Raw genomic sequence first — 25,889 nt, forward strand, 5'->3', positions numbered from 1 at the left:
ACATTCTTGAAATGAAGAATTGTTAGATTTTCACTTCATGAAACTTTTTAAGATAATATTTATTACTAATAAATTTTACGACTAAACAGCGATGTAGGAATAAGTGGAGTATGTTTTTATGAATCGATAAACATTCATGACTTTTGATAAATTGAAATTGTAAATAATAGAATGGGATATTTGTACTCTACGAACTCATGTTCTCTGCACTTTGCATACACACACACACACACACAGAGAGAGAGAGAGAGAGAGAGAGAGAGAGAGAGAGCGAGGAGTTGAATTTAGTTGATTTTGAGTTTAACGTCCCTTTCAGGAGCGAGACTATATAAGACGGGACTAACTGATTAAAGTGAAATCCGAACTACATTAGCTCCCGCTGGGAATCGAAGCCAGGTCTTCCATGCCAAAGGCGCGTATGCTAACTGCTTAGCAACGAAGGAGCTCGCAGATGAAGAGAGAGAGAGAAACACTGTGTAAAATTTACTTCCCAACTTGAAATATTAGAAAATTTTCCGGTTCACGAAAGCTAATAGGAAAATTATAATTTGTTGTTGACTAACTTTCCTCTACAGAAATTCAATTTTGTGGCTGAATGTGCAGTTAAATATAGTGGAAAATTTTCCACCTAATATCACTATATATAATATCCAAAATTTTCCGGCTTATGAAAAGTTTTTTCCACTTGTTTCTACATCGTGATGAAAATTTTCCGATCTATGTAAATTCCTTTCACTTGTTTCTACAGAGCAATAAAACTTTCCTGTGCACAAAAGTGGTTTTACTTTTTGCTTCAAAATGATGAAAATTTTCCGACTCGTAAAAAGTTCTTCAATTTTTCCATATAAGACAGAAAATATTTGGATTCATGAAAAGTGGTTTAACTTGTTCCTACATAGTAGTGAAAATTGTGTGAACCATGAAAATTTTCAGATTCTTTAAACGATCTTTCACATTTTTACATTTCTGTACACGAATTCAACCAATTTTATGATTGCTGAGGAATTGTTACTTGATTACTGATATTTCGCGGAAAATTTTCCACCTCACATCACTACGTAAGGCATAAATCTTTGGGAAGCTAATGAGCTAAAATATGAAGGTAGGAATAACAATTAAGAAAAGCGAAACAATAAGTTTAATCACGAATATTACATGTTACTATAGAAAAATGAATCCTTGGGATTTACAAGACATCTGGCGAGGATAAATTAATTTTAAACAAAATGTTTCAAATAGTATTACGAAATCAAACAGTCCAAAATTTCTTAAGGAATTTTCCGTACAAGAAAGCCTACAAAGAACAGGTAAAAATGTTTATATAATGTGATAAAACAATATGAGTAAGAATAAAACGCTTGCCTTTCAACTGTACTATCTTACACAGAGTTGAAATGTCAGGGGTTTTGTTTTCTCTGGAGTTGGTAAATCGCCCTCCCTCTCTCTTCTGAGTAAGATAAATTAAACTTGAGTGTAGTTTTCCTAGCAGCAGACATGGCAATTTGGAAACATTATAGTTAGAATCTCTCATGTTTAGAAGGGTAAAATACCCAATGTTCCTCATTGAGAACTTCGGTTGTTACCATCTACTAGCGAAAGAAAGAACTATTTCTGTTTTTATTGGTATAATGGTCAACGAGCGATAGGTCATGACAAGACTTTTAGTTGCTTCTGTCCAAAATTCGAGGACCTGATGTTTACCAAAAAAAAAAGTGAGTGAGTGTTCAAGGTTTTAGAACATAGATAAACTGTGTACTACTTGCTTCGAACTTCTTAATTTGCCTATCAAGGATATGTATACAATACATGCATTAACTCTTTCCACAAAAACAGGAATTCTTTCTTTCTCTGTTACACTGGTTTGTACTGAGAGCATTAATCAATTTTTCATTGCTGATTACAAAACTAGTATTGGATTTCGTGAACTGGGTGCTGATTCCATTTCAGAAGAAGACGGAAGAGCCCGTGTCACTAGGGCCCTGACCAAAACGACCCTGCGTCAGAAGGTTCCGAGTCAAAACAGCCTCGCGTCACAAGACCCAACGACTCGAGTCAAAAAGCCTCCTCGTCAAAGAAAAAAAAAAACTTTAGTTCGACAACCTAAGATTAAACTTGTATTAATAAATCACACACTCACCAAAGTACTAAATATATATATATATATATATATATATATATATATTAAGAACACTTGTGTAACAGTTTGGACAACGTGTCATCAACTTCCTAGCTAAAATGTCTGATGAAGGCAGAGGTACATTGCCGAAACAGTTACACAATCGTTTTTAATATTCAGTATTTAGTGTTTTGATCAGTGGGTATTTTATTAATCCATGTGGAATATATCCAAAATATAATGAGCAATTTACTTGGAGTTAAAGTGGTCGATGCACTTATAAGTAAATGAAAGTAGTGCATGTACAGGAAATATTTTATTTTTGTCGAGGTAATATGCATGTGGTTCTGCATGTGAGCATGATCTACTTTTCTTGGTTTCTAATATCTACTTTCAGTTCAATGTTATTCTTGGAGCTGAACTGAAGAAGTAAAATCGTGTATGCCCTTTTTATATTTAGTGCTTCTCTGCACTGAAAAGAACTTTGAAAACTAAAATGTGAAACAATCAGCGCAAACTAGAAGTTGCATTATAGATGGCTTATCTATATTAGTTATAAAATTATATATGGAACAAGTAGGAGAAATCACATTTGTTAATAATTCCTGAAATAGTGAGAGTAATAGATTTTTCATACATTAAGATATATCAAAGGGGGAATTTTAACATGTTTCAAATAAATCCTTACATTAAACCATTCTGATCGGGGTCGTCATTTAGGGGGGCAGGAGGAGCAACTGCCGCCCCAAGAGTTTGAGGATTACATATACTATAATCGATTGTCTACTAATATACTAGTACAAAACGTGAACGTCTTATGTCGGTGGTGCTCTTGCCCACCTCAAGCCAAGTCTGAAATGACGTCCCTGGTTCTGATGAAAATTAAAAACGGAGTGCATTAAATATTATTCTAGCTCACGTAAAGTTCTGTTGGACTGAAAAGTAAACGATAAGAGATACAAGTGAATTGTGATGAATTTGATCAATAATTAGCAGGTGATATATTACGAGCATTAATAGGAGGATCACTACGAAAGTTTTGAGATACGCATTGTTGTGGCACAGTATTTGAATTCCAACAATTGCGTTCGGTAGTGGTATCCAGAGCGAAGAAGCGAGGTAAGTTTCAACTCGCCTCGCTTATCGGCGTGGTCGTATAGCCTTCACTTGTCTGTTGATGTGAGTAGTATTCGGCTGTCTAGAATGGAGCTCGAAAGGGAACATTTTCGGGCAATGATCCTTTACGATTTCAAAAGTGGTTTGAACGAGACACAAACCCTTGACCGTTTGCAGAGGGCATTTGGGAACCTTGCTCCTTCCCGTGCTACAATTTTTCGGTGGTTTGGTGAATTTAGAAGAGGCCGGACATCGCTTAAAGGTGAAGAGAGAGCTGGACGTCCGGCAACGGCTGTGTCAGATGAAAACATTGCCGCTGTGGAACAAATGATTCGAGAAAATCCTCGAACAACTTTCAAGGACATTGAATCTATAGTGAATATTGGACCGCCAGCAGTAACAAAAATTCTTCATGATCATCTTCGGCTCAGGAAGGTTTCATCTCGTTGGGTGCCTCACACACTTTGACTGAACAGCAGAAGCACATGCGTGTGGAATGGTGTGAAGAAATGCTTGCAAGATTTGATGGAGGCAATTCTCGACGTGTCTCTGACATTGTTACTGGTGATGAGACTTGGATCTATCAATTTGATCCTGAAAATAAACGCCAGTCTACAGTTTGGATCTTTCCAGACGAAAATCCACCCACGAAAGTTAAGTGACCGCGAAGTGTGAGGAAGAAGATGGTCGCAACTTTCTTGTGCAAATCTAGCCATGTTGCAACTGTTCCACTTGAAGAACAAAGGACTGTCACTGCTCAGTGGTACACCACTGTTTACCTAACAAAAGTGTTCCAGAAGCTTCGGGAAAGGCGTCCAAGAACTGGATTGCGTGGGATCCTGCTTCATCATGACAACGCGTCCGCATACATGGCCAACATCACAATTCAGGTTTTAAAATCTACGGAGATCAAACTTATGACTCATCCGCCGTATAGCCCTGACCTGGCCCCGTGTGATTTTTTTCTGTTCCCCAGGATCAAAGATCCCATGCATGGGAAGAGATTTTGAAGACCTGAAGAAGCTGTAGTGGCTTACGAGAATGAACTTTCAAAACTTGAAGAAAAAGACTGGCAACATTGCTTCCAAAAGTGGTTTTCGAGGATGCAAAAGTGTGTACAGTGTAATGGTGAATACTTAGAGAAATTGCAAATGTTAAATTGGTTTTAAGTATGTAAGTTATTTCACATCTCAAAACTTTCGTAGTGACCCTCGTTTTCTAAATGTAACACAACTTACGGCAATCTGCCTTGCACAATTGCTTATTGGTAGCCCTACTTGAGTTCGAAATTAGTGTTCACAAATCACTACGTTCCGGTGCTACTAAATTACATCACCTTCGGAAACATTCGCAAAGGATATCCATTGTGGCTATAATTAAAAAGAAATCATTTACCGTCTTAGTGTACAAGACGTATTTACCAAGGTTTGCTGGTATTCAGTTCAGACCATGGGGTTTTGATTTTTAAATGAGACTTCTTAGGAAAAGATAACTTGGTGCTATATTCGCCAAGTATTTACATATATTTGCAGCACAAAATGATCGAAAGGAAAATGTATAACTGATTGAATTTATTTTCGTACAATCTTGTTCTTCAGTTATCAATCCAAAGATTGGTTTGCAACAGTTATCTGTCAGCCTCTTTATAGTAAAATAATTAGGTCAACCGATGTCCTCCATTACTTGATTGATGAATTTTAGCCGTGACTAACACCTGGCATTCCTGCTTTCGACTTCGACTGTACCCTCGATGGTGGTGTTACTAAGTCCATTGCGTCTCAGATGATATATCCAAGTGGTTCTTCTTTTCCTTGGTATTTCCCACAAGTATAGTTTTGCCTCTAAAACCTTCCTGAATACTTTTCGTTAGTCACTTTGTCAATCGAGCGAATTTTCAACATACATTGGTAACACCAGTACCCAAATGCCAGTATCCTTCTCTTCCCTTCTTTCCTAAGTCCCCAAATTTCACTACCATAGATTAACCCATTAGTGCATAAACTTTCCCAGAGGTAATATTTACGTACAATGTGTTATTTTGGGCTATGTTTCGAGCACTTTAAACCACTGTAATTTACTCTATCTGAAATTTTAGATTGTAGTCGGCTGCAAAAGCCATTAAAAATATAACATGCACGGGAAATACTTGACTAATAGGCCTATATTTCACCAATGTTTTTATAATAAATAATATTTTATTTTTCATACAACGTTAACAACTGGTTACTTTGGTTAGCGGTTTTAGTTATTGGCAACGAATTCACATTTCTTTAACAGTCATATACTTGAAACATTATTGATATTTCAATAACAATGGCCGCCTTTGAAGGATTTGTCCTGTAAAACCAAAGTGCAAGTTTTTCGAGAACAATAGCACCCTCTCATGACTGTTAAAGGATCGGGCAACGATGTTTTGTTCGCAAAAGCAGGTCCGGACTGGCCCAGATGGCTAGGCGGCGATTGCCGCCCAGAGGCCAAATCAAAAGGGGGCCAAATGAAAATTTTAATACAGAGAGAAGGTCAGGAGGAAGAAAAATATAGAAAACGTGTGCGACAACTAATATTCTTGTGAACAGTCACGCCGGCAATCTGCATACATCTCGTTGAGAGTTTCATTAAAATTTTGTCGCACACGTTCCCTTAAAGTAAGAATGGACCTCACTAACTTCAGTCATTGGTGCAAGCAGAGACGATAATGAAATCCAGCACGCTTCCTATCGCCAAATATAAAAAGGAGCCGAAAGTATAGTGGTCTGGCAATACAATTCTTGGAAGTTTAGTTTCTTGGCCTAGGAAAAATAACAATTTGAAACCCAACAGAAAGAGATCTGAGATCACTTCCATAATTTATGATATCACAGTGTCGCGCTGTCGCCTCTGTAACAAGCTCCCGTGGTTTTAGCATTGCTGAATCACTCATGAATGTTTGCTTTCATCTTTCAGTAGTTGCCAGTTTTATCAGCCAAGAAGTCAAGCCCAAGAAATTCGGAAATACAATTCTGAGAGTAACGTTTCGGATCTGAACTGGCCATGTGTGAGTTTGTAGAGATATTTAAGATCACTGATTTTATGATGAGTGTCAGGTACTTGAATATTTAGTGTTCGTAACAGTTCGTGCTTTGTCATTGCAGGTGTGCGAGGTACTCTGAAACGTACTGTTGCCAGGAAGTTTAGAACTGAGTTTAGCCAGGATAGGTTTTTAAAAGCTGCCATTGTTCAGATATATGAACAATATTCCAATTTAGGAGAAATTATTGCCTTGGAGAACGTTGCTAAATAAGAGAGGTTCCTTATCTCTGTTAATCTGTACAAATGTCTTAGAAGATGCATCGATTGTTTAGTGATAGCTTATATGGTCTGTAAAAGTTAGTTTTGTGTCAAAATAACTTCAAGATCTTTATGACTATTAACTCTTGAGATGGGTGAACCATTTATGTTGTATAAGGTGTGTACAATATATATATAACGGAAATATTATGGATCTACTCATATCGGGATTTACTTTCAAGAGCCATGTTTTACACCAAGAGGAAAAATTATCTATGTCGTTTTGAAGTAGGTAGGAATCTTCTGTACTGATATTCAGTACGGAAGCTTACTGATATTCCTGTCCTTACGATAAGATTTTGTCGTGCTTGTTCCACAGGGTATATCCCTCTCGAAAAATATTTCGTGCTACTTGCAGTTGTTGTTGTTTTGCAGATTATCGTATCCTTTAATCATTTATTTCATTGAAATGACAATAAAAATTGCACTAATTTTCACAAATACTGAAGCCGTCAGTGCTGACATTACCTTAATTTGTTCGTAGTTGTTTATCAACAAATCTCAGCCATCCCAAAGCGATATGAAAAATATGCTACTGATTACTGTCTGTGTTGTTCTCATAAATATTGTTACATAACTTATACCCTGATCCTATATTATGATTTTTATTGTAGCATAATGTATCGATACGACGAGGCTACTAAAGAAATGTGTGCTTTATCTAAGATAATAGTGTGCTTTTAATGTGGGAAAGCAGTGAGCAATTGCGATGGATGAGAATTCGGAGCCAACACAATATCAGCCGCCGGGGCCAACTAGTAGCCAGTCCGGCCCTGTGCAAAAGTTCTGGATGTGAATTTATAATGAATTAAAACGTAATTAACACAACATTCGATTTTTCGGATCATATGCAGTAATGGGTTAATACACTTTAAACAAAAGTCTTAATAAGATTCTTTCTTAGGCGCATGGCAATGTACGATATAGGACATATATGATTAAGACTGTCCTCCTTGCTGTTTGAAGTGACAGGATGAATACAAATAAATTAAGTCTACTAATTCTCATCGTATTGGCCAATAGCCACAGTGATGACACCCACCAATTTTTCTTGTCTGTGTTAACAGTGTTGATTACTGTCACTATTATTCTTACAAGGAACGGATGGACGTGTCATCCGGACTTTCGAATCAAACCTAGTCCATTCGATAAACATAACAAAGACATGTTCATACATAAAAAATAGGTACCATGGACAACCAAGTGAGCCACTGGGGCCCAAATACCCTGTTAGTATAATCAAAATTGTAGACTCGCAGTGAAATAACTATTGCATCAACATTGTTCATTCGAAAGTCATGGTTTATAGTTTATTCTCTTCTGCATAAAACAAGCTTTCCAGGACTGCTGTGTATTGGCATCCATAATATACCTGAACAGGAAAAATTGGGAGAATGTCGGGAAATCCCTACCATCAATTTTGTTCTCTTCTGGAGTTGTCCCGGGTAAAAGCAAACAATCCAAAAATATCTCGAAAAATACTATAGGGTATAGGAAATGAATGGTTGTACATTCCGCATCAAAAAAATTGCGACAGCTAACGCCATGCAGCCCAGCTACCTAGGCTACCCAATATACACCTTCTTATCCCATATATAATCGTGTCAGGTAAAGAGACCCCCCCTCTCTCTCTCCTCCTTTCTTCTCTCCCATACTAAAATTAGCTAACAACATGAGCGCAATTCTGATTTCAAACTACACATGTATTAGTTTCGATAAAATGAAATAACAAAACCAAGACGAAACAAGATTCATAAGCTGATGTAGGTAGAAACTGAAACACACAAAATGAAAAGTTGAAACCAATGGATGTCTATTACACAGAGATTCAAAATGAGGCAGAGAGAGAAAGAGAGAGAGAGAGAAGAAAGAAGAAAAAAGGGAGAACAGATAAAACTGTGGAATTCAAACGTACTAAGAAAAGAACCTAATATTATAAAGTTCCGTTTCCAGAAATCCAACAGTAATATTGAAATAACGTTGTTTTCACATATTTTTTCAGAACTATTCGAATATATAGAGGATGCTTTAAACATTCATTATGTCACCTTCAAAATGGATAGCATACTCAATTTCCAGTACAACTGTATAAGTCCGAGACACATCTAGGATAATGTCAAAAGTTTAACACACATGCTTTGTTTCCGTGTGGTTCGATTCCAAATTCGGTAGTGTTCATTAGATGTACTGATCCAAAAACACATTCTAATATACCCAGTGGATAGCGTTGGTCATATCCTCCATTTGAGGCTACTAATGCAAACGAAACAAAAAAACTAAAAGAAAAGAAAAAGAAAGAAAGAGAGAAAGAAGGAGAAAATTGAAGAGTGATATTTTACTGCTAAATTTCTATCAGAAATACCCTATATTAAAAGTCTACACTGTATCGTAATGAATAGTTACAAATGTTCGAAAGAAGAAGGTTGTGTTCCTCATAGATGTAGCACGTTTCAAATTTCAACGTGAATAAAACACATTGCATTATAGAATGGAAACAAATTTTGTGTCGAACTTGTATAAATAAAATTTTGTTTCCAAATAACCAAAGAATTTACCATTTTCTAGCCTTTTCCGAAGATTTATCTGTTCCGAACATCCAGCATTGATTTCATCTCTTCCAGATATAACGTAATTTGCACACATAGAATGAACACGCTAAGGGTTCAAACGGATCATCGTGTCAGTCGGATGATGTAGACCACCACTGGGTCAAGGATTCAAATCTGTAGTGACCCGTTAATTCGATTTAGACTCGGTAACCCAGAGTATAAAAAAGATATTTTACATATTCCCTTGCGTTTAAACAGTATTTCTATCAGAGGTGACCAGGACTAGAGATGTTATACCCAGAGTACCAAAAACACTACGCCGAAATTCCCAGTTAATTAGATTCTCCAGACCAGGTATACCGAGCTCTTGCTCCGTTTTAACTTTGGAACATGAAGTGCGTGTATACGTGAGAGAAAGAGAGGGGGGAGAAGTGAAAGATCCAAAGACAGGATAGGGAACCGTCAATAAAGAGAGAGAAAGGGGCGAATATAAATATGAAACATACTTATCGTTGTAATGTATGATGAAGAACGCACACATTGTTTACTCAAATTATCGCCAGTAATGCTTTGTAAGTTATCCATCAGAAGATAAATCTCTGTTTGCAGCCATTATTTTTTGCGAAAAAATCATACTACCTAATGAGAAATCGAACCAAGATTTCCCATTTGGAAGTCTAGCACGCTACCACTACACCACCAATTTCTTTAGCCAAACTTTGTTTAACAAATGGTGTAGTGTTTCTTTCTGAGAACGATAACACGAAAAGTGTATACTGCAGATCAATGATGTCTTTGGAATGTCCTAGTAATTCCCTTGCCCTTTCCCAACCAACATTCGTAAATCGTCTCTATCATGATACAGGTGTTTGCGTGCACATTCTTACGTATTGCTTGTCCAGTATAAGTCGATTATTCATAATCACTTTGTAAAGAATTTGCATTGGCATGAACAGGGTTTGAACCTATGTTAGATAGCTGTATTATTCATGAGGCCATTACATTACAGCTACACTATCTGGCCACCTGAAATTACAAGCCAAATATTACTTGCTTTAGCCCTGATCTTTGGAACGAACCAAAGTACACAACGAAATTCATTTATTGGACGGCCTAGAGAGAAATTAATACCCAATAATAAATGAAAGATATACAATGTAGGAAAAATATAGAAATAAAATATATTTTACAGTAATTTCGCCGTGCAAGTTCAAAAGTACGTGAATAATAATAATAATAATAATAATAATAATAATAATAATAATAATAATAATAATAATAATAATAATAATAATAATAAATGTTCACATTCACATTAGTTGCCTATTATTATTATTATTATTATTATTATTATTATTATTATTATTATTATTATTATTATTATCAAGTACCCGCTTCGTTTGATAAATTGACAGTAAATAGTAATGTGTTCCGTTACTCAGTCATTGTTTAGTATTACTAAAACGCTCTTTGATATCGGTCATTTTCGATGATTTTTGTATATCCCCTTCAAACGCTATGTTGTGGGGCACGGCATCTTCAGTGTCATTGTTCATCTCAGCGAGTCGGAAAACTATCAATTCGAAACTGATATTGGATATTTCGATCATTTTTATATGTCTCCCCCTGCTCCAATTGCGGGGCTGAGTTTGGATTAAAACAGCATCAGATGTGTCACTGTTAATCTCAGCGACTCCAAAAATGATAGATTCGCCACTAATACCGGTCATTTTTCGTCCTTTTTTAAATGTCGCTTCCTCCCTATCTCTTAAGTTACATAATCAAAGTGATATGACAGAAACCATCTCAGGTTCGAACTTCATCTCTGTTGAAAATTTGATCGAGATTTGTTTGGTGGTTCCAGAGTCATTAAGTTTTACTGATTTTTATATATCTCCCTCTCGCATTCCCCTCTCCAAGTTCTCCCGTGAAAGTGAAATGATAAAAATCATCTCAGGTCCGAACCTCACCTATTTTAAAAATTTGATCGTGATTGATCCTTTGTTTCACGAGTTATCAAGTTTTATTTATTCTTTTTAACTTCTCCCTCCCCCAATCCCCTAAGTTTACCGTCAAAGTAAATAGATAAATACCATCTTAGCCCGAACCTCATCTATATTGAAAATTTAATTGAGATCGGTTGGGTGGTTCAAGAGTGATGAAGTCACAAAGAAAGTCACTTTGATTTTCATTTTTTTTTTTTTTACATATTTCTCCCTCTCTCCGTCCCCTACGTTGCACCGTCAAACTGAAATAATAATAGTCGTTCCAGATCCAAAACTGATCTATGTTGAAAGTTTGAGAAAGATTGGTCTGGTGGTTCAAGAGTTATTACGTCTTATTCATTTTTATAAATCAACCCTCCTCCCATCCTCAACCCCCTAAGTTCTACCGTTAAAATGAAAAGGTAGAAAAGCTTCCCAAGCTCGAACCTTATCAATGTTGAAAATTTGATCGAGATCGGTTGGGTGGTTCAAGAGATTATGACACATAAACATAGTTACTTTTAGCTTTATAATATAGATTATTATTATTATTATTATTATTATTATTATTATTATTATTATTATTATTATTATTATTATTATTATTATTATTATTTGCGTACTTTTCAACTTGCACGGCGAAATTACTGTAAAATATGTTTTATTTCTATATTTTTTTCCTGGGTTGTATGTTTTTCCTTTATTAGTGGGCATTAATTTCTCTCTAGGCCGTCGAATAAATGAATTTCGTTATGCACTTTGGTTCGTTCCAAAGATCAGGGCTAAAGTAAGTAATATTTGGCTTGTAATTTCAGGTGGCCAGATAGTGTTGGGGTAATGTAATGGCCCCATGAATAATACAGCTATCTAACATAGGTTCAAACCCTGTTCATGCCAATGCAAATTCTTTACAAAGTGATTATGAATAATCGACTTATACTGGACAAGCAATACGTAAGAATGTGCACGCAAACACCTGTATCATGATAGAGACGATTTACGAATGTTGGTTGGGAAAGGGCAAGGGAATTACTAGGACATTCCAAAGACATCATTGATCTGCAGTATACACTTTTCGTGTTATCGTTCTCAGAAAGAAACACTACACCATTTGTTAAACAAAGTTTGGCTAAAGAAATTGGTGGTGTAGTGGTAGCGTGCTAGATTTCCAAATGGGAAATCTTGGTTCGATTTCCCATCAGGTAGTATGATTTTTTCGAATAAAATAATGGCTGCAAACAGAGATTTATCTTCTGATGGATAACTTACAAAGCATTACTGGCGATAATTTGAGTAAACAATGTGTGCGTTCTACATCATACACTGCAACGATAAGTATGTTTCATATTTATATTCGTTCCCCCTCTCTCTCTTTATTGACGTTTCCCTATCCTGTCTTTGGATCTTTCACTTCTCCCCCTCTCTCTTTCACACACACGCATACACTTCATGTTTCAAGGCTAAAACGGAGCAAGAGCTCGGTATACCTGGTCTGAAGAATCTAATTAACTGGGAACTTTGGCGTCGTGTTTTTCGTGCTCTGGGGATAACATCTCCAGTCCTGGTCATCTCTGACAGAAATACTGTTTAAACGCACGGAAATAAGTAAAATCTCTTTTTTATACTCTGAGTTACCGAGTCTCAGTCGAATTACCGGGTCAAAAATATGAACAAAATCGCTTGAGAAGGAACGATTGGATAAACCTGAATCCGTGGAAAATCGTTTCCCCAATCGTATCTATGGTACAGGTTGTTAATGAAATATGAACCAATTCGACTGAGCAGTTTTAGAGAAACCATTCAAAAAACTTACGCACAAGAACAAACAACTCCTGTGGATATCTTGATGAGAAATAGTTTATGCCATATTATAGAGTTGTTAATGAAATATTTATTTATAAAACGTAAAGCAAATGGCCTGATTAGTTTTTGTTAAAACCACCTAAAAAAATCACCCCAAGAGTAAACCACAACTTGTTGATTTTTACTTAAAATGAGATGTGCCATATTATATGGTTCTTGGCATTTGTTTATAAAATATTAAAATCAGCTGAGATATTTATATATATACCTCTGGTACGTGGAATCCCTGGTTTCATGGCCTACCAAGTAGATATGTGGTGGAGAACATGGTGTCCGTGGGTTTCTCGGGATACTCTCGTTTTCTCCCATAATCTCATTCCACCAATTCTTCCATCATCATTTACTTAATGAAATCATCCCTCTCCGTTGCCTAAATGGCACAATAGTGCGACGTTGAACTGAAAGATTTCGTTTCATTTCATTTCAGTACTAGGTTTACACTTCTAAATTTCTTTCTTTCCAATATAGATTGATGTGTTTTACGGCAACAACAAATAGAACATCATGTATTTGTTGAATGAAGGATTCGGAGTAAACCTTCAGCAAGCAGTTATGATTGTGGCAGTTTTATCAATAGTAAGTTTTATACAATTTATTAAAAATCGTTTTTATACCACTCCAAAATAGTTTATGAAATTTCAAAGTAATATAATATTTCTCTGGACCAGGGGTAAAAGTGCGGGAGAACGCGGGGGGACGCCGTCCTTCTACCTTCAAAAATTATGTATGGCGTCTCCCAGTTCTTAAAAATATACAATGGGCAAAGACAGGCAGGGGGAGAGCGGAGCGACATGCCGCTACCTACCATCCCCCTACTTTTTCAGACCCACTTTTATCCCTTCTCTGGAACATATGCATACAAGCTTAAGCAAGTTTTAAAACTCCATATGTTGAGCACTAAGGTAGCCATCAGAATAAGCTGTACATTTTCTATGGAGCCACGGTTGTCAACTAAGATAGTTTTACTAATTTAGGTAGAACCCTTTCTAATCACTAGCCACCTTCAGGTTCTTAAAAAGATAGCAACTTATACACATTGGTAAGTTATGAAGTAATAATAAAGCCAACATGGCTTTATGAACATATAGTGAAATTCGAGACGCAAGCAAATCGATAGCCCCAACTTCGGTTGGTGAAATACTTCCAAGTTCAAACTCCGTTGTCGAAACAGACTGACTCATTTTTCTTCAAGATCACATACTTATTGAAAGATTCACTATTTCAGATCTAATGGTTCAAAAATAAAGATCATGTATTCCAACTCTAAAAATAAAAAATAAAAGAACTACTTTAATGATAATTAGACTATTTTATTAAGTAAATAAAATTGCATTTTAAGTATACGAGTATACATTTTCCTCTAGCGTTCTCTCGGATGATAAAGTTACACTTTTTCCTCGAATATAGATGTCGAGTAATGCATGTCATAGTCAATTAACATTAGAAATTCTAATTTGTAGCCTTCACCTATCCTGTGGCTCCATAATGAATGAAGTCGTTAAACTAACAAATTGTTCAGTTGACATTATTATAGCAATCGAGATAGTATAACATTTTATAACAGTATTTAGCATTGATAGAAGTTATTTTGTTAGGGCAGTCTACTCACAAGTTAATAGTTTTCGCTCATCCATAATCTCACATCTAAAACCGCAAGTGTAGCTAAATATGCAAGAAGCAAATAAATAAATAAATAAATGACTTGTTAATCCATAGATGATCAAGATGATACACAATTGTGTCCAGTGCTTCGTGAAAGAATACACAACGCTAAATGCAATATTCAACTCGTGTCCTTTCAAGTGAACAGAGATTTTTAGACTAACCCTAAGTCTCAGTCCCCAGAAACTCGTAGCCTACCCTACATCTAATATTTCACAGTTGCCTGCAACAGTTCCTTTATCAATGTTTCCTCTATTTCCGCATCATTCCTTCTGCATGCGCTACTTTATATGACAATTGAATGGTCCTCTGTGAGAAAGAATGTGATGCTTTATACTCTTTTGCATGGAAATCAAACTTCAAATTGTAGACATGACATTCAGGAAATTTAATAACAAGAGGCAAAGCAAAGGGTCCGGTTCTGCCTAAACATATCATAGCTTATTTTTAAATGGTTTATGATAGAGCTCATCCTTGTATGCTACGCCTTGTATGTATGTTAAGATCAAGATGCAAACTCAATTCTCCACATAAATATTGTTTTAGCCCCGAATATAATACTTGGTGAGTTTTCTTGCGACCTTATATTTACATGCTCCTCTTTAACGGCAAACATTTGTATAATAAAAAAATTCAGACAATAAAATGTAGATTTGAGTTGACAAGATCAAAAATATGTATAAGTCCATTGAGAACTTTGTTTTTGGAATGTTAGCTTTGTGTCCTGACCTTTCAGTTGAATTTTACTGTATTCTTATAAGAGAAACAGAGAAATAACTATATGTTGTTTCTTTCAGATTTCGGAAATTATGGTATTGATAGCGCCAGTCTACCCAGTATCTCTTTTACAAACACCGAAAACTATTACACCCACAGGTGTTAATGCTGAGGAAGCAAAAGCAGTCGCAAAATTTGTTCGTAAAATGTACTGCTTATCCAATACGCAGTATGGAGCTCCGATGAAACTAATGCTTCTGAAAAGATGTGGTAAATGCATGTATTATTTTTGTTTAAACTCTAATCTGTTGCATGTTGAATTAGAAAGAAAATTGGTTTCTACATGGCCATACATAATTATATAACAAATGTTTACGGTGCATATAAAGGTTGGCGTTAGCGTGACTAAAAATGTTTCCATTTCTATTAACTAATTTTTAATTCTCATCCATATCCTGGTAATTACCATTCATTGATTCCTTGAAATGTTTGTATCAGGTGTGTTCATATTTTATCGAGCCTTATTTTTCACCGCGTAAACCAATGAAACGCGGGAGACTTTCTTCAGTGTAGATGCAGAGGAGACACTAATAGGAAGTCGTGAAATATTTTCTGCCCGCAGAAAGCGTCAGTCACTAACAGTCGACCAACGAGTTAAGACGTGTAATGAGCGGTCGTCGGATTTGAGGTTATTTTTTTTAAGTGACAGAAAATCTTGAGCAGCGATATTGCATCAAATTTTGCCAAAAGTTTGGCAATACTCAAGCGGAAACCGTTTAATTGGATCAGTACATTCAATTTTAAACAAGAATTGGAGAATGAGGAGAGTGTCCGCAAAATTTGATTCAGGCTTCCATCGCCAAACACAACATTCCTGTGTATCGTCAGACCCCCTACTCACCCAACATGGCTCCGTGTAACTTTTGGTTATCTCCCAAACTGAAAATGCCACTAAGAGAGACCCGATTTGAATTGAATTGATTTTGAGTTTAACATCCCTTTCAGCAGCGAGACCTACTGATTAACGTAGAATTCGAACCACACGAGATTCCGCCGGGAATCGAACCTGGGTCTCCCACGTCAAAGGCGCGTACGCTAATCACTTAGCCACGAAGCTCAGGACCGGATTTGACTCAAGACAAGACATAATGTGGAATGTGATGGTACGGTTGCTTACCATTCCAAAATCTGCGTTCCAGAAGTGTTTCCAACAATGGCGGGAGTGCTGGGAGAAGTGTGTGCATTACCAAGAAGACTACTTTAAAGGGGATTAGTGTTTCGGATTTCCAAATCAATAAATATATTTTTGCCAACCAGATTCGAGACTTTTTGAACACACCTCGTATATAATACTTATAGCTTAGTCTATACTAATATAACAATATCGCTATTAATAAACGTTAAACATTTAGGAAATAGTTAATTAGACTAGTTACATAGCCCTACTGTTGACATAAGAAAAGAGTAAGGGTCTTATGCAGAGTCGTTTTGACGCTTGATTAGTACTATACTAAAGAGTTCGACTAACATAAGATTCCTGCAGTAGTCAGGCGTTTAGTATGACTCTAATCATAAGTCAAAACGACTCTCCATAAGGCGGTAAGTATTTTATTAGGCTTTAAATGAAAAAGAACGTGAAATAACGCTTTACTTTGTTAACAACGAAGAGATTATGGAACAAAATAACAATGAACTATATACAAAACCATAATCAAAACAAAGAACTACGAATTGTACAGAAATTGATTCGCATTGGAACAGAAAACTTAGAAGGGATCAATGCAGTCGCGTTCACTACGTCAAATAAACACTTAAAACCGATAAGGCTAGGTAATGGGTAGATAAACTAATGGTTTTACAATAAATCATTTATTTTATTTTATTTTATTTATTTTTTGTCTAGTCATCATTTAGACATCCTCCTTTTTTGAGAATCCCTATGTTCCCTACAGAACTATAGTTATCGTTCTCTCGTCCACCATTTAGGTCGATCCTCGACCAACGTATGTCTCTAGCTCTCACTTGAGCTCCCAATCGTCGCTTAGATTGATCCCTATAACAAGTACAATCCTAAGACCTCCACTTAGATATCTCTCCCATCATTTAGAAAGTTCCTATAAGGATTATTGGAGAACTGATGATGAACAACTCACCAATTTCAAAGATCTCAAGAGTTCCAAAAATAATTACTAGAACTTTTTAAGGTGGTTAGGACACCACCTTAAGATCTAATGATGGAGAAAATCTAGAATAAAGGACGACCCTCAGGAAAGCCCGCCACCTGACAGAGTATAGTGTCAACCATTTGTCTTCATGTCATTCCTCCAGCAGTTATAACACAACCAGCGAACGAGTGCGGGCGGCCGGTTTTGGAACTAAAATGCAAGCAGCAGTGTTTCTAACCGGACTACTTGTAATCAATCTATCACAGTTCTGTAATCAATCTATCACAGTTCTTTCTGTCTTGTTCGTAATAAACCACTTCACGCATATGCTCAAGTCAGGGGCGGAGCGATCGGGGTCTTGAGTAAGAAAATTCTTTTGCATTGACATCAAGAGAACTAATAATCTTTCACCGCCACACTCCTAACCGTTTCCCCAAGGGTCCTGGGTCCACCCCTTGATTGAGATGGTATATAAAGATAATTTTGTCTAATCTCTGTCATTATTTAGCATGGTTTAGTATTTTTTTAAACGATATTTAAAAAAACGATATTTCTGCCACATTTTGAAAACTTTCAAATAAAGTTTTCAAAATGTGGCAGAAATATATTTTTTAAATTACTAAACCATGCTAAATAATGACAGAGATTAGACAAAGTTATTTTTATGTACCACTCAATCAGGGGTGGACCCAAGAGCCCTAGGGAGACAATTAGAAGTGTTGCATTGACAGCGGAGGGAGAGCGATTAAAATGGGGTGCCTGATAATTGAAGGTTCCTTATAACTCCAATAAAATTCAGACAAAATCTCTGAATTACGTAAAAAAGAAAACATACAAAATAAATTTTCAGGGTAACTCTTACAGCCATTACGTTATTCTAAGATTAATGCTACCGTCAAATGGGGTGAATAGAAACACATTTTTGGCTATATGAGTATATAAGTCTGGTGATGTTAAAGATTTCGATATCAGATTATTCCAAACAAAAGGTCTTAATATGCTAATGAAGTTCAGTAAACGTAACATTAATTTATCAATTCTACTTTTCTTCACCTTGATTTTTCTTAATGTTTCTATTCATCCCATGGGTAGGGGTGAATAGAAACAATGACTTTATTTCCATTGTTGTTTCTTTTATACTATTGGAAAGGTTAAAAGAAACAGCGTATTTGTTGAAACGAACTATTTATTTAATACCTGCAAGATATAAGTTCAATAAGACCAGTATTATATAAGTTACAAACTTATAAAACAATACAATGCACAATATAGGTACAAACGACCACACAGTTTTGATGATATTTGAATAAGATTTAAACCACTGAAATCACCAGGGAAACTTATCATGAGTTGAGTTGATTTTAAGGTTATCGTCCCGTTCAGCAGCGAGGCTATATGAGACGTGGACCTACTGATTAACGTGGAATCAGAACCACATGAGCTTCCGCCGGGAATCGAACCCGGGTCTCCTACGCCAAAGGCGCGTACGCTAACCGCCTAGCCACGAAGGAGCCCGAAACTAATCATATACTTAAAGCGTGTTGACGAACTCCTAATAAAACCCAACAGTTTCGTAACAATATCCTCAGGTCCTTTTTTCCGCTTCTCAAGAATTTTCCACTCCTCAAGAAGTGTTTCTATTCACCCCACTAATTAAAAATCATAACAATAATCCAGTAAAGTTAAATTTTGATTAGAAATAATTTACAAAAGGAGAACTTTTACTATGAACGTCAGTAAATGAAACAACAAACTACAAAATAGGCATATGTTCAAATGCAACAAATATGAAAATGTCATACTTACCAAGAAAGTTTGAGGAGCGCTAAAATACCGTGTAAGATTTCAGTAACACATTTATGCTATTGTCGTCTAGCTCAGTGTTTCCAACTCAGGAAAACATTTTGTCTCTGCCCTGAACACTTTAGCCGTATAAGACTATGTTAAGAAATTTCAGTTTTCTTGATTAATTTATCGTCCAGATAGATCCAAAACTAATCTGGAAGTTTTGTTTCTATTCACCCCCATGTTTCTATTCACCCCAGTTGACGGTACTTCTGAAATTTATTAGAGCGAATATGTATTTGAATAACAAAACGACTTCCATAAGTTTTTCAAAGTATCAAGTTTAAAAAGAACGAAGTTTGGCTTCCATTGTTATCTCATTGCTCAAAGATACCGGTGATGAAGTAATTGGCTGGAAATCAATCGGCCGTTTCTTACATCAATTTATAAAGAAGATGAGTGCCAATGTTAGATATGTCAGTTCAGTGTTTAAAAAAAAAGCCACCCAACCTCTTGCAACCATGCGTAGCGCATATTAATACTTACACTTGAAATAAAAATACAACTGAATAAAGACGATTGACTTCGCTTTTGAATTTCATATGTGAATAACAATATAGGACTTTTCAGATAGAGGACAGGGAGGAGCAGGTTTTATTAAACAAGACCGTACATCTGATATGTTTGAACTATAGGCAACTTGTGTTTACGGGCTAAACTCAGTCCTCTGAAATCAATCGACAAATACCTTTAAGATGTTCAACAGAATAACGTATCAGCATTATTATATACTACAGACACAAATATAACACTAGGCTCCCAAGTTTCAAAATTATATTGTGTGTGAAAACAGTTAGTAGATTTAATTCTTTGTGACCTGATAGCTAAAACCTGAGAGAAATTCAGAGTTAGTCCAGAGGTAATTTCTTTCCTCATAAATAAAATTTATTGTGTGCTGAAGCAATGATACTCTTACACTGCCCATACGCTGATGTTTTATCAATACTTTTATTCGAACTCTACCAAAGGGCTGAATTTCTATAATGATCCTAAAAGAAGGGTGCACTGAACCAAATTGTACAAATCAATCCCTAAAGGCAAGCTATCCAATCCCATAAATCTTTAAAAAATGAAGGAAAAAATTCTCCACCTCCTTTTCCCCCAAAGGGTTCACATTTCTCGAACAAAAAAAATGAAATTTCTTTATTTTAACGTCCCATGATTATGTTGTTTATGCTAGAGGAGACAGATGATTAATGAAAGTGAAAGATTGTAAAATTAAATTTTGTTCTCTCAATGGGAATCAAACCCAGAACCACATACAATAAAAGTACATGCGCTGGCCAATAGACCAGCGGAAAGGACTTTCACAGTTCTTGAGAGGAAACGTTTCGAGATTCCTCCCTGGCTAAAACTCGAAAAAATAATTTATTTGTCAATCGATAAACATACACTTAAACAGCAGCATCATGAACCTTAACCTTAACTTGATTTAAACTTACAGTTACAAGATATTGCGCAAAACTCTAAGCTATCAACCCAAAATTAATCTTTTAATCACTGACATTGTCATTCCTGCGTTTTACAGGCTGCTACTGTTTTATAATGAAATCGAATAAAACATAATCAATTTTTATACAATCTGCTTAATACACGGTAGAAGCTCACTGAATTGTCAACGGTGCTATGTTGTTCTTAAATTGGTAATTTCCATTCATAAATCACTATTCACAATACATCTGCATTACTTCAGGAATGGTTCACTACAATACATACATAAGTTACGGCGTTTTTTATTAAGCGTAAAGAGATTAGACTATGTATAACATCTAAACTGCAACTTTAAGAAACCGTTGGATACACTGCAAAGTGAAACTCTCCGCTCCCCTGTCCCACCGCGCTTGCCAAGAAACTGATGTAAACACAACAGCAGCGCCATCCTCCCAAAACCGCACAGCTATCCTGGTCAGGTTATACTACTCTAAAGAATTTGTCGGGAGGGGGTGTAGAGTTGCGGCTTCTATGTTTATGGAAAGATATTTGCTCTTGATTTTGTTGAGGTGTAGATGAAAAAAGAAAAGGGGAAACAAGACGACAGTAAATCGCATGAAGATGTTTTTTAAATTTTACTTTGTAAGCTTTAATGAAGGGATGAAAACCTGAATACCCAGGAAAAAGCCTCTGTATTAGTTATGTAGCATGCTTAAGTATTTACATGAAAAAATGAAAGAGTGACCGAAACCCATCATATCCAAGCGTGACCGTAGATGTCTGCGTAGATTAGCGACCTCTAATAGGTTCCAAACCAGACAAGAACTGCTGCAGGATCCATCCGTCAAGTCTCTGACAAGTAAAGGGTCCATGAAGGTTTGATGAACATGAGGTGGACATCTCACATCTCACCTGGCTCGCGACTTCGCCTGATCTCAGCTTTATCGAGAAAAATTGGGACATGTTGGAACGGCTGACGATTGAAGATTGGATTTTCACAGGCGGGGGATTTCTACCACGTGGCTATACAAAAACTTATCGAACGCTATGATAAATGTTTAAACAAACATTGTAACTATATAAAAAAAATAGCTTAATGTGTACAAAGGAACTGTGGCACTATCTTTATACTTTTGTTTCTGTTGACAATCGGACTTTACTTAAAAATAGCTCTCGTAGATTTGAAATATGTAATAACCTGACGTAGCACTATTTGAAAAATACAGCTTTATGTTGAGTTGGCAACTCTGTTAATCTAGTTCTACTAAAATGTACATCAAACCATGTTCTCCTATCAATATTTGCATGCTACGAAATTTTAGCGAGCGTTTTGCATCAAGTAGTTTGAAAGTTGCAAGGGCATACCAAGATAAATGGTACACCCTATATGTAACTATGAAAATAAAAGGAAAGAGCTTATTGGTTGTTAGAAGTAACCTCTCATTTTCTGAAGTATATACAACCCTAGACTTAGATTGTACTTTCAAAATGTGTCTGCCCTATATTACCAAAACTGTAATACACAGTACTAATTATAAGCGACAGCTGTGGTCGGATTTTTAAAAATTTTAGTTGACGTAATTCCAAAGCTAGAATAATGAATCAATATGTTTCTGAAAATATATTTTCTAAAAGCTATTTACTTTGTAATTATGAATTATTTTATTTTAATCTTTAACAGAATGTTCAATACTTGGAAGTTTTTTAGCCGAAATTCCTTTCTTGAAGAATTACAGTAAGTATTTTCTTTTTTAAATGACATTCATTTCTTGTAGTTCTGGGACACAATATGTTTGCTTAAATATGAAATTCAAAAACACGTGTCTACTAACATTGCCAAGTTGAAATGGTTTCGCATGTTTTCTAAATTAAAAAAAAATAATAAAAATCACGTATCAAAATTAAATATTTCAATGGTAAAACTATCAAAAATTCAAAGTAAAATGCAACATCTTTCAAAACAGTATTTTTTCGCATATTTGGGATGGGAGAGACACCTGATAAATGCAGAGAGTGATTGTAAAATAATTGGCGCAGTGGAATAGTTAATTAGCCTATTAAGTCCGAATATCCCTGTAGTTTATGTTATTCACATTATTCTACGATCGTCGGAATGGAACATACAGGTTGACGTATAGGCTCTATCACGGAGTTGCTCTGATTCACAATCTAAAAAGGAAACATATTTAAAAACCACTTGTTAATTTTAAGCATCGCGCACACCAGCAAACGCATGAAGTAATGATTGTTTATCGCAAATCCATCAGGGCAGAATAACAGGGGTGCTCGAGTTTGAACCTTGATAAGATGTGAAACATGACACAAGGATGTATGTATATTCAAAAATTAAAATATAAAATAGCAGATACGTATAACTAAAATACGTTAGACTGTAATGTAGAGATTCACAAATAAACATCAAAAACAAAGAATTGTATATAATAGCAACATTGGGAAAATTTATTTTTCAAACAATTGAAAGTAATCATAATACACATTGATAAGGCAATGCGTTATACCCACCTACCTAATATCCTGTAGGTCCACCTTTGGCACGGAATAGGTCTCTGTGGCTTTGGTATGTGGCTGAAGGCAGGACACACCAGATCTACAAAGCCAGGTCACTCAATTCTCGTAAATCCGGGCGATGATCTCTGGTCTGACATGTAATGATATCTCCCATGTTTTCAATGGGATTAAGATCCGGTGAGTTTAGCGCAAGGTTATAAACTGGAATTAACTCCTGAAACCAATGTATCACACACTTTTGGCCATGGGACATGGGGCGCTGTCTTGTTGAAAAATATCATTAATGTTTAGAAAGATGGCCAGGCCCGCAACCAGCCACAGAGGTTTGGGGGGCCAAGTCATTAAACATTCTCTACCAATAGCTAAATTGTATTGTTTGTATTAGTAATAGCATTTTGTGTTAAGGTTTGAAGGGGCCACGAAAAGTTTAGGAGGGAAGGCTCCCCGTAGCCCCCTCTGGTTGCGGGCCTGAATATGGCCCATCATTCACGGGTGTAAATAATTCACATTGATCGTCTGATAGCCGCCGTCCGGGCCCATAAAGTAAATTAAAAATCATCGTGACAGCATGATAGATCCATCTTCTTTGTCTTCGCATTTTCCCATGGTTTTATGGGATCGGTGATTTCATCTTTAATTCTTTTCCTTCATTTTCTTCCATCCTGATCGTCCTCTATTTTCCATTCCCTCGAATCATGTTGTATCTTGTTCTTCCATCTCATCTTGGATCTTTCCATCTTCCTTCTTCCTGGTATTTCAACCTTTCAATTCTCTTTCCCACCTAGTCGTAGTTTCTTCGTTCTATATGTCCAGCATCGTCTCCATTCCTGAAACATTTGAAACTTCATTTGCCAAATCTCATCTGACTTATACTGTTTATACCAGCTGCCCGCTGCTTATTTATGTAATGTTCCTCTTTTTAATGTTATTTTTCTCATAATCAACATATTACTCGTTTAAAGGCCACGCTGGCTCAGTGGTAGATTGTTCTCCTCTGGTGTGTGGGGTCCCTGATTTGGTCTCAGGTAGCTCCAAGTTGCCTTTATGGTGGACGGCTAATATGTGGGTGGGATTTCTCGGCGTTTCCACTTTCTTCATTACATCATTTTGTCCGTTATCATCATCACCGTCTGCCTTAACATCGGAACACAATTGTAGATTATATCAATTTTTAAAAAATAGTATTTGTCTAGTATCTTTCTAAACATTAATTTAAATTGATAATTTATTTTGTCATAAATTTGGCAGTATACACCAGTTGTTTCGCAGTTGGTAATTTGATATTTTCTACGAATGCTGATATGTATAAATATCATTCCAGAGGAAAGTATCTTAGTTTAAACACTCTTATACTTTACATTCTCTCATACTTCCGGGTTTTGTTCTAACTTCTACATCTTTTACCTTACTGACTACTGTTATCGTTATAACACCAGTGCTCTGTGAGATAAATATAAGGGAATGTAGAAATTGTCTCTGTTCATCCCTTGCTAATTGTTAGTTCATTTATTTCTTCCCACGAGTAGGTATAAACTGTTAAGGAAGATTATTTTGAAGAAATTGGGGACGGAACCATACATCCACGAATAGCGAATAGTGGTAACTGCTAATCTATAGGTATTAGCATAATACATTGTATTTTCTGTATGAACTACATGAACGTACATAAATATAAAATGCGTTTTCCCCTTACGTTTTCAGCCATTCGCTCTCTTGTTTAATAAATGAACATATGGAAGTTTCGTTTGCAACCATACTCGATGCTCTCCTTCTAAATGCTACTTTACATACAAATATATATAGAAAGTAAAATACATTGAAAAGTATAATTTTATTACAATATGCATATGTTTATATATATTCCTAATAAGTTTGTATATTCCATGTCAATAATTTGATAAAATGTTTTGGTGTAGGAAAATTTGCATATACTTTCACTTAACCTCTTTCATTTACTAATTTTAATTTTGCTATGATTCCACTATACTACCTGTAAATCACTTGTTTTCTAACAATATGCAGACGAATTTATATTTTGAGTATCATTGTGTTTATACGAATCATTTGAAAAGTGGTAATGTCATTTATACATTTATCAGTTTACTTTCATCTTCCATAAGCTTGCCTTTGCATAGCAATGTTCAATGTATATTGTCCTTGCTTTAAAATTCATCTATTGCCTGTCTTTTCAAAATACACGACAACGTTAGCTAATTACCAACTCTCTTGTAAAGTATGCGACAAATCATAACTGTAATCATATTCGCCATTTCAATATTATGAAGTCAATGCTTTTTACTGGCGGTACCACCTAGCACGACCTTGCTAAGATTGATCCATTATCTGTGTATTTTTTAACACAACTTATCTGATATTCTGTTACCATGTTCCAATGGACATGAGTGATGAAAAAATATTAAAAGTTCCTGTAATTACGTGAATATTGTGATATTTCTCATCTGAATATAATTTTTGAAACTAAAACCAAGAACGAATACAACTTGTCTGACCTTGTTGTGAAAGGAACAGTACGCAAGATTGTATTTCCAGTAAAAAGTCAAAATAAGTTACACAAAACAGTTCC

General features: G+C 35.8%; 1 protein-coding gene across 3 annotated transcripts in view; it reads left to right on the top strand.

The window, feature by feature from the left end:
* The first annotated feature begins 1,171 nt into the window (after nucleotides 1-1,171).
* The window catches only part of LOC145676344 (uncharacterized), a 47,793-nt gene continuing 23,075 nt past the window's right edge, over nucleotides 1,172-25,889 (top strand). Inside the window, exons 1-4 of one of the 3 annotated variants that reach the window (XM_081747193.1) lie at nucleotides 1,173-1,307; nucleotides 13,425-13,532; nucleotides 15,416-15,605; nucleotides 22,458-22,511. In XM_081747193.1, coding sequence (XP_081603319.1) covers nucleotides 13,461-13,532; nucleotides 15,416-15,605; nucleotides 22,458-22,511 — 316 coding nt within the window. In that variant the 5' untranslated portion in view covers nucleotides 1,173-1,307; nucleotides 13,425-13,460. Of the gene's footprint in view, nucleotides 1,308-13,424; nucleotides 13,533-15,415; nucleotides 15,606-22,457; nucleotides 22,512-25,889 lie in introns of all 3 variants that reach the window. The other 2 variants (XM_081747192.1, XM_081747194.1) reach the window with 2 other exon arrangements.

Source organism: Thermobia domestica, unplaced genomic scaffold (genome assembly GCF_964235325.1).
Source record: "Thermobia domestica unplaced genomic scaffold, izTheDome1.hap1.1 HAP1_SCAFFOLD_99, whole genome shotgun sequence".
Classification (NCBI taxonomy): Eukaryota; Metazoa; Arthropoda; class Insecta; order Zygentoma; family Lepismatidae; genus Thermobia; species Thermobia domestica.